This window comes from Budorcas taxicolor, chromosome 2, assembly GCF_023091745.1.
Source record: "Budorcas taxicolor isolate Tak-1 chromosome 2, Takin1.1, whole genome shotgun sequence".
NCBI lineage: Eukaryota > Metazoa > Chordata > Mammalia > Artiodactyla > Bovidae > Budorcas > Budorcas taxicolor.
In genome coordinates this window covers 148,955,363-148,965,898 of record NC_068911.1, presented here as the reverse complement: position 1 = coordinate 148,965,898, position 10,536 = coordinate 148,955,363, and the positions used below count along the sequence as shown (strand labels likewise).

The 10,536-nt window shown below is 46.6% G+C and overlaps 1 protein-coding gene across 1 annotated transcript in view; it reads left to right on the top strand.

Annotated features, from left to right (window-relative positions):
* The first annotated feature begins 715 nt into the window (after positions 1–715).
* Positions 716–10,536, top strand: part of MARCHF4 (membrane associated ring-CH-type finger 4) — a 117,699-nt gene continuing 107,878 nt past the window's right edge. Inside the window, exon 1 of the mRNA XM_052636009.1 lies at positions 716–1,228. Coding sequence (XP_052491969.1) covers positions 716–1,228 — 513 coding nt within the window. The remainder of the gene's footprint in view (positions 1,229–10,536) is intronic.

Below are 10,536 nucleotides of genomic sequence, written 5' to 3'. Positions count from 1 at the left end.
GGATCTCTTCCCCACCACCCACTGCTCTCTTAAAAGCAACTCTGGTGCTTCTGGAGGTTAATTGCCCCAGTTTTCTGCCCAGGAGAATTAAAACTTCTCCCAACCTCCTCTCTTCCCCTCCTCACCTCCCCCAGGCCCTCAAAACCAACCTCCTACTACCTAAGGAAAACTCTCTTTTCTCTCTAGCACATGCAGTCCTCAATTCTTCACTGAGCTAGTTTGCTCTAGGCCCAGCTCAGTCCACTCCAAATTTTATTGATAACTTTCCTCACCCTTTTATATGAAGAAATTTCCCACTGCCTGGGAATTTGAGAAAAACCCAATAAGCCTCTTCCCAGGGAACTTTCTAACAGTCAGACTTTGATCTCAAGGCCCTAACAGCCCATCCTCAACTTTTTTTCCTAGCCCCCTGCCTGTACCAGTGCTACCGGGTCAAAAGCAAAGAGGGAGATATGCTGAAAGCTTAAGGTTTGGGTAGAGGTAGGAGGGGCAAGACAATTTTTTGTTGGGCTGTCCAGGTAGAGTTCAGGACCAGTGACTCTCAGTTGCCAGTCCTGGGAGTCATTTATTTGCTACTTGGAGGGGATGTAAGAGGAGTCAGCAAGAACGAAGACTCCCTCCATCATAACACAGATACACTGTGGACCCCCAGACCATCCTATCCTCTGCAAAGACTCCACCTGCCCCTGCTGGGCTCTCTGCTTCCACTGGGCACATGCTGATGCCCCTGAGTGGGCTGCTCTGGTGGTGGTGGTGCTGCTGTGCCTGGTACTGCTGTGGATTGTGCACCCCAGCTCCCCAGATGTTGCGCCACCAGGGTCTACTCAAGTGCCGCTGCCGTATGCTCTTCAATGACCTGAAGGTTTTCCTCCTGCGGCGCCCCCCTCCAGCGCCCCTGCCCATGCACGGGGAACCCCAGCCCCCTGGTTTGGCGGCCAACAACAACACCCTTCCGGCTCTGGGTGCCGGGGGGTGGGCAGGCTGGAGGGGCCCTCGAGAAGGGGTGAGCAGGGAGACCCCTCCTCTGCCACCTCCACCACCTTTGCCACCTTCTGTGGAAGATGACTGGGGTGGCCCAGCCACAGAGCCACCTGTCTCGCTGCTCAGCAGTGCCTCGTCAGATGACTTCTGTAAAGGGAAGGCTGAGGATCGCTACTCACTGGGCAGCAGCCTGGACAGTGGCATGAGGACCCCACTCTGCCGCATCTGCTTCCAGGGGCCGGAACAGGTGAGACCCTTCTCCCGTTTTCCTACTCGCCTGCTTGCCCTATGCTGTCTCTAGGAGGAGGACTGTAAGCTTTAAGGGATCCTCAGTGATGTTTCATGTGGTTAAATTTTCCCAAGTGGTATCTGGTACCTGGTGGAGCCTGTTTTGCATTTTCCTTCCATATGTTCAATTCCATCCCAAAATTCCATAAGTGTCCTTAGAGGGGAAGATTTGGAAGTTGGAAGGGATGAAATGAAGGAACTTTGGTGGTACATTCATGCTTGTTGCCAAGATATCCTTGTATCTGATTTGTTGTTAGTGACATTTCCCCAGACTCTCTTCAGTTCCAGATTCAAACTTCTTCCCTCTCTGATAGTGTGTGGAGATCTTGTCCTTACAGCCTGCATCTGTTTCTTCACTTTGAGATGATTCCTTCCCATATTATATTGACATCCTCGGCAGTGTGTTTTAGTTACTGAGGAGGAAATGGAGAGGGTTTGTAAGTTTGTGAAGATTATACAGTTTGCTAAGACACTTCTTGTCAGACTCAAGGTTTTCTAGGTTGAAAGTGTTAGATAAGTAGGGTGAGAGGGAGTTTAAGGAAAGTGGAGAAGGAAGTAGGGAGTCTGATCATAACTATTCCCCTTGGCAGGTCTGAAAGCACATGAACTTAGAAAGTCCCTTAAACTTTCCCCATCAGGATAGAGATACCAAGTACCTTATGGACCAGAGTCTTCCCAAGGCCAAGGGTTCTCCCTACCCCCACTCATTCAGATTTTCAAAAACATACTCACACCACCCCTTCTAGCTCCATTTTCAGTCTAGTGTCTGCGGTGATGGAGAATATGTGCACATTCTTCTGGAATCATAAATTGTGGCAACACAATTCTGGCCCACAGAATCCCAGATAAGAAAGGTTCACCCGAAAAATCTGACTTAGTTAGTGATGCTGGAGAAGGAACATTCAGTTGCACCCTGGGCAGGGTTATATGGTCACACTTCAGCCCCTTCTTCACTAGCTTCCCGGAAGTGGGGCTCAGGCTTCTGGGTGCTCCTACAACAAGCGATGGTGCAGCAGGATGACATGCTGCTGCACCTTCTAGTTTCTGTTGAAGGCTTTGTCTTTGAGAGACAGGCTTTGTGGACATGTTCATTCATTTTGTGTGTGCTTGGAATGAGCAGGGCACTTCAGGACAGAAGATGACTGGGGCCACGGCCCGGGCATTATGAGAGGAAGTAATGTTGATCTTAGTGTGAATAAATGTCTCTGAGAGGCTGAGGGCAGGCTTCCTCCTTTTGTGACTGGAGTGGGTTGCCATTCCCTTCTCCAGGGGATCTTCCCTTCCCTGGGGATTGAACCCAGGTTTCTTGCCTTGCAGGCAGATTCTTTACCATCTGAGCCACCAGGGAAGCCCTGTTGTGACTAGGATTGCCAAAAAGTCCCAGCTGGACTGCAGCCTGGAGCCAAAGACCCCTGTTAAGCAGGAAGGTCCAGGCGCCTGCTCAGTGCCCCGCTTCCAGGGCTGGGCATCCAGCGCAGACACAAGGAGGTGTGGCACAGCTGAGAACAGGAAGTGTGTTTCACTTTGGGCTGCTCCCAATCAGCATCTGTCCCCATTAGAAGCCTCATCTTCTCAAAAAATAAAGAAAGAGAGAGAGACTTATTTCCTCTCCCATATGCCTGGTTCAGGTCTGAATGTCACAGGGGCACTGGGAGTGTGGCTTCTGGCAAGAATATGCTTGTCTCTAGCAAACAACAGAGCTTGGAACCTGTTCTGGATGATATTTATCTGCTGTGTGAACTCCTTCAATTTCTTTATTCCCCAGGGTCCCTTTTCCAACTTCTGTGATTTAAAAGAACCTTTTTCTATTCCCCACATTTCCTTATACGTATGTTGAGAGGATCCAGAAGATAATGAGCCTGAAAATGACTTGAAAGGGATTAATATATAATGACATATATTTTGCTTATGGTAAAGCAATATTTTGTTTTTAAAAAAATTCTTAGAAATACTGTGAAATATCCTCAAGTGACATAAGGTCTGGTTGAAGGTTAGGAGCTTTCCTTTCTTGTTCGTTATTTTTATAGTGTGTCACAAATAAAGCATGGAGTGAAAAAAAAAAAGCTAGCACCAATAAAGAAATGAGCTCTATTATTATGTGAAAGGGATGGGAGATAGTGTGGGTACTAAGTCGGGATCAAGTCGAGCACCCTTTGCATACGATTATTATGTTTTGAGGCTTTGCTTTATTGGGGGCAGGAGGCAGGAGATTTTAATAGGATTGTGTTATACTAGAAACAAGAGTCGCATGTGTTAGATGTGAACACATTTTCCCACTTTTTGCTTGTTTTTCTTCACAGGATTTCAGTGAGGAAGGGAGACAAAGGGGAGGAGATGGGGAAAACTCTAGAGAAGAAAGAGAAGTCAGACACAGGCAGAAAGTGAAAAGCTGAGATTTCAGTATTTTGTTTTCTGTTCAGGGAGGGAGCTGTCCAGCAATTGTTCACACGTGGACTTGCGGCTAATGCAGACAGTCTGCAATCTCAGTAGCTGAATGTCTTGGTCTTTCCTCTGACCAGACAAAGGAACTGAACAGCTCCTCGGTCACTTGCCACTACTCCAGGGGCTAAAAGGATGCCAAAGCTGAAAATCTGGTCTCTTCCTGCCGAAGGCTTGAAATGTATGTGGTGAGGGGCAGGCAACTGAAGGATCCAACAAGTTCCAAATTCATATATATCTCTAAAGGACTTAGTATTTATTCATTCACACATGCATATATTTAGCAAATGTTTTTTGGGTACTTACAGCATGCCAGATACTGTTTCAGACCCTGGGTTTCCAGGGGAGAACAACACAGATGAGACCTCTGGTCTCCTGAAGCTAATGTTCAAGTGAAGATGCAGAAACAGACAAGTAAAGTAGCAGACAAAAGAAGTGATAAAGTGATTTCAGATGGTGTTGAGTGCTGTGATGAAGGCAAAACAGGAAAATGAGTTAGGCAAGGAGGAGGGGGAGGGCTTGGGAGCTACATTACACAGACAGATTGTGAGCAGCTGCCCTAAGAATATACCATCTGAGCTGATACCTGAGTGATGCAAATGACCTAGGGACACATACAGAGGTCTAGAAGAAGAGTTATCCAGGTAGAGGAGACGGCAGGTTCAAAGGCCCAAGAATGAACACAGTTAGTATGTTGGAGAAACAGAAGAGAGGATAGGAGGAGAGAGGGGTGGGGTGTGAACAAATGCTTTGAAAGCCAACTCGGCTCCACACTGGACAACTGCCTGAGTGGCCAGCTCCTCCCCTCAGCCAGTCATTTGGGTGGGACAGGGATCAGTCGGTCAAGGATCCATGAGAGCATGGGCCAAGAGCCTGGCTGGCAACCCTTCGCTCTCCATTTCTGCTTGAAGCTGCCCTAGTTCATGTCCAGGAAGTGTGCCGTGGTGGGTAAGCGGAGGTCTCTGAAGCCAGATGGCCCCAGTTTGAGGCCTGAACAATTTGCACAGATTCTCTGTGCTTCAGGTTTCTCATTTGTAAAACTGACCTGATAACGATAGTCCCAAAATTCAAAACGTTCTGAGCACCAGATCGGTCAACACCGTTAGAGCGGTGCTGTCGCAGTGTTAGTTGCTCTTGTTATCTCAGAGATAAGACATTGTCTCCTTCCCCACATACTTGGTTTAAAAGGAAAAGTGTGTTCCAGCTTCCAGGCTGGCAGGAGGACTGCTGTGCTGTGGTCCATCTGTGTGGTAGCTCGCTTCCTGCTCACTCACAATGCTCTAGACACTGCTGCTCTTGTTTCCATCATCAAAAGCCTATGTTAAGTGCCCCCCTCTGCCTGCTGCTCTGGGGAGCAGGGTCTGGAGACACAGGGTAGATGTGGGCCTGCCCCCTCTGGGAGTTTCGCAATCTAACCCAGACATCACAGAGGCTGATAGAGATCAAGAACACACAGACAGTGAGTCGCAGGTGAATTACAGTAATATCAGGGCAAGGAAGAGATGCATGCTTAAAAGCAGCTAGCGTGTGGGGTGCCTATTCAGAGAGACAAGTGGATGAATTTGCTACCTTTTCTCCAATTAGTCAGAGAAGGTTTCTCTGATGCTGCTGCAGACTAAGTGAGAAGAAATAGACTTAGGCTGAGTTTAGACAGCTGGAAGCAGAAGAGATGTGAGACACAAGAATATGTTAACAAAGAAGTGAAACCATCTCCCAGCCTAGGTCAGCTGTGGAGCTCCTGGAGTGGGTAAAAAGATGGAATCTACCATAGTAGAGGGGGTGATGGGTGATGGGGTACCTGTGTTGGACCTAATGAAAAGCAGGAAATAAGTCTGGAAGGGATTAAGTCTTGGTCAGCCTCCCTTATTCTTCCTGGGGTTCATGTCTCTGGAGCTCCGAGTTCAGAAGGGACCAGAGTAATGTGAAATATTTTAGTCAATGTTTTTGGATCTCAGCAAGTAGGAGAAGAGGGCATTGCTGGATTCATTGGAAACTGGGAACCCGCAGATGCAAGGAGAACTCTGGGAACAGGGATCAAATAGAGCATTTTAGGAGAGAAGAAATAGTATATTATTTTTCTTATCATCATGGTTCAATTTTATACTTCTTTGTGTGATTAATAATATCTATATCCACAAAGCATAGACCCATACCTAACATTTATGGACCACCGGGCAAGAGCATGGATATAGTCTCAAATATCATCAGTGCAGTGCAGTTCAGTCATTCAGTCATGTCTGACTCTTTGCAACCCCATGGACTGTAGCACACCAGGCTTCCCTGTCCATCAGCAACTCTTGGAGCTTACTCAAACTCATGTCCATTGAGTCGGTGATGCCATACAACCATCTCATCTTCTGTCATCCCCTTCTCCTCCTGCCTTCAATCTTTCCCAGCATCAGGGTCTTTTCAAGTGAGTCAGTTCTTTGCATCAGATGGCCAAAGAATTGGAGTTTCAGCTTCAGCATCAGTCCTTCCAATGAATATTCAGGACAGATTTCCTTTAAGATGGACTGGTTTGATTTCCTTGCTGTCCAAGGGACTCACAAGAGTCTTCTCCAACACCACAGTTTGAAAGCATTAATTCTTCAGTGTTCAGCTTTCTTTATAGTCCAACTCTCACATCAATACATGACTATTGGAAAAACCCTTTCACATATCATAGGCCAAAATATTTAGAAGTAATAAGACAACAAATAAGCTAACAAACTGTTAAACAAAGTCCATTATATCCTTCTGTCCTGGAAGGATATACCTTCAAAACAACAAGGAAAATAGGTCTGAATTCAAAACTGTTAGACTCCTCTGAATTCTGTGCTAGGCAAATGGGGACACTTGGCCCTTGGTCAACAGGCCACTCTGCTTAGATTCTCTTTCCACTGCTGGCTGCATCTTGTACAGTGACAAGCCTTGGACATACACATGTGACATACACACTGGCTTGTCCAAGCTCTATCTGTACCACCTCCAAAGAGCTTCCTCTTGCCTCTCTCCCTTTGAGCTTGAAGAAAGAGAACCATGAAGGTCTGGGGAGCAGGCTCATAGTTAAATAGGCAGGAATTCCAGGGTGTCAGGTAATCAGAACATGTTCTAGAAAGGGGCTGTGGGTCCCTGCAGGCTCCCCATTCTACGGAAAGCGTGCAGCTGAAGGAGGACCAGAGTGGAGCCTTCTATAGCAAGGGGCCCTCTTGCCTGAGTCTAAGGAAGGCGCTGAAAGGGACTGTAAGAGCCCTGGAAGCAGACTTGGTTGCGATTTGCTCGTCAATCCAGTTCCTGGCCTTATGCTCCGTGAGTATTTGCTAAATGAATGAGCCTTTAGAACGCATGCAATGGGCAGCCCCACAGGTATGGGAAGTGGGGAGAAGAGCCTAAAAGAGAGAAAAATACATTCACCGGCTGACCATGCGCTGCACACAAGAAGGGGCAGAGTTGTCCTCTGTAATCACAAATGGCAGTGCCTTGGCCAGTGGTGGAATTTCCTGGGAAGCCAACTTGGGTTTTGATATTAGAAAGAACTTTGTATCAAAGCTGTCTCCAAGATAGCACAGGCTGCCTTAGAAAGTGGGCTCAAGTGGACAACTGAAACTAATGACACTCAAAATCCCCTTTGAGCTTGAGACTTGGGATTCATTATGAGATTGCTTGGGATCCAGAGAGATTTTAATCTAAGCAGAAAGAGATGGGTCTGCATCCTTTTCTAATTCAAAGGGTCATCTAGTCCCAGAATATCTACTTCCAGGGTCTATATAGCACATGGCCTGTAAAAATGTATCTTCAGCAAAGATCACAGAGAACAGTCTCTGTCCTGTGTTTGTAGAAATCCTAAGGTGCTAATGAGGATGTGATGGCTGCAATCCTGAATGTGCACCGTGCACATAAAATAGGAGAGTGAGCATTTCCTGAATGGCAGGCAGCAGACACCATCATGGACCTAAGATGCAGAACCATCCCAGGAAAGGGGAAGCACACCTGTCACCACCTTTTCCCCAAATCATGTGTGAGCTATTTTCATTTTCCCATCGGAGATTTTTTTCCCCACTGTTGTTTCCCAGTTGCTGCATTTGACAGTCCTGGTCCTATTTTAGCTGGAAGGTCCAAGGACCCTTTGGTGAGGGTTCTCAACAAAGCTCTAATGCTTTATTGGGAAATGATGTAGGAGGCTTAAACCTCACCATTGGGTCCCTGGTCATTTTCCAGATTTAGGTCTCTATGTTTCACATGCACACACACGCACATGCCTGTGTATGAATAAAGCATGAAGTGGAGGAGGGGAGTTAGCCAGTGTCTTGACAGTGCTGGAGTGATTCTCACCTCAACTGTCGGTAGATTCTCTGCATGGTGCTCACTTTGGAGTAATCCTTCTTCACTTGCCAGCCTGCGTCTGCTTGTGGTGGGTTGGCTAATTTATTGGGTGTGGCTTTTAGCTGAGGCCCCCATACAGAGAATTCATAGAGCTGAAATATGGATTTCAAAAAAGCCTGGAAGAAGAAATGAGAGATCCTGGAAATCAATATATCTCCCTCTCTCTCTGTCTACTCTCTTTTCCAGCTGGTATGTGGAGAAGCCCAGCTGTGGCTTGTGAGTTGGGGGAGGGGGGTTGGTTTGAGGGGGATCCTCAAAGGAGTGTGGGAATGAGCGAGCTGCTTCTTGTTTGCTGGGAAGGAAGCCAAGTTGGAAGTGAGCCCGGATGTAAAGGATCTGGCAAGTGAATACTGTGTGGGCCGAACTGTATACCATCCCCCTCTCAAGAAGTATCATGTGTAAGATAGAGTCACTTAGACTCTGTGTGTATTACGTAGAGTCCACCTTTGATACCTCCCTCTGCGCATGTTAAAAGTAAAAATGGGGTGAACATAGGACTGACTGTTGCATGACAAGACAGTTGAAATTGCAAAAGTTATCGTTTGAGTTCTGCATAGATGCAAACTGTCAGAAAAAAAGGGGGATCTGCAAATATAGGCTCTGTGATCCAAACCCACGAAGGGGACACATAAGACCCAGTCTTGTACCCAGTTCATTGCTTCGATGAGGGTATCTACAAGGCCTGTGGTCAGAGATGCTGAGGAGGACAGATCAGATTAGTTTCCTTCATGGTATCTGGATGTGGTTGAAGAGAAGCAACATCAGTTTCTCCGAAACAAGCCTCTTGAAACCACCCTGACGTCTAACATGGGGCTTTGCATACAGTGCACGCGTGGTCAGTTGCTTCAGCCGTGTCCGACTCTTTGTGACCCTATGGACTGTAGCCCGCCAGGCTCCTCTGTCCGTGGGATTCTCCAGGCAAGAATACTGAAGCGGGTTGCCATGCCCTCCTCTGGGGGATCTTCCCCACCCAGGGATCGAACCCGCATCTCTTACATCTACTGCATTGGCAGGTGGGTTCTTTACCACTAGCACCGCCTGGGAAACCCTTGCATACAGTAGGGATTCAATACTGATCCTTTACCCTCCTTCCTGGCATATTCCAGACTAGTAGTGTTATCTTTGTTTCCTAGTGTACATATTCACTTATGTGTGCATGGGCATATATGTGTATATAAGTTAAAATGCTGAATGAGGAGGAAATAGATGAACCATTCCACTCCATCCAACCTCCTTTTCTGATTCTAGAATCACAAAGAGCAATGATTCTTATTCTAGGAATTATAGTGATCATTATCCTGGCTTAAGATCACTTGACCAAGAACAGATCTGTTCTCATCCAATTGTACAAAGATGAAAACAACATGGGATTCCAAGTAAGAAAGACATGGATTTAAATCACAGTTGGGGTCCTTCCCAGCTAAGTGATCCTATGTGACTTATTTAACCTCCCTGGACCTAGGTTTCATCATTTATAAAACAGGAATAAAGTGCTGAGCTTGAACACATAAGGAGTGGGCATGATTAAAGTTCTAGGCACACAGCAGTTGTTCATTAAGTGGGAACAATATTTACCTGATTCTGTCCAGGTAGCTCGGAGACCAGAGTGGGGCCCCCAGATCACACTGCTGTCTTTCCTACCATCTGCTCTCACGATGACCTTAAGAAATCAGACACGCTGTTTAAAGCTGTACTTTAACTATAGAAAGCCCCAGCTGTTTTTATGCCCACCATCAGGGACACACATTTAGATCCAATGTCTCTGTTCATCTGACTTTCTATCTTGCATTTCCTCATTCAGCTGGATCTCCATCCTCTCCTGCTTGGATCCCTCAGTCCTAATATATTTGTCTTTTTTTTTTTTTCTGTTTTGGCTACGTTGGGTCTTTATCGCATTGTGAGGGCCTTCTCCATTCGTGACGCACGTGTTCTAGAGCATGCAGGCTCAGTAGTTGCAGCACAAAGTTGCTTCATAGCATGTGGGATCTCAGTTCCCTGACCAGGGATTGAACCCATGTCCCCTGCATTGAGGACAGATTCTTAACCACTGAATCACCAGGGAAGTCCTCTAACATACGTGTCTCATCTCAATCATCGCCATGTCCCCGACCAATCTTTGTTAAATAACACTCTCTGTTTGACAGGAACTGTGCAGGAAGACACTTTTCTGGACTCTGAAATCCCTAGATGCCAGGAACAGGCTGTGCACAGAGAGGAGCGTGTCGAGGAACTGGCAGTGGAAACACCTGCTCAGGTGACAGCAAGGTGTTTTCCGTTTAGGGTCATCCCCAGACTAGCATTTCTGAACGCTGGGATGGGATGGATACTCTAGACAGACATGATGGTAAATAACATGGATCCTCAAGTGAGAATGTTGTTCTCTTGATATTTTGTCCTCATGTCTTACGATTATGTCAGGAGAAAATCTCATTGGAGATTTTCATAACATGAAAAGATTTTCATAAA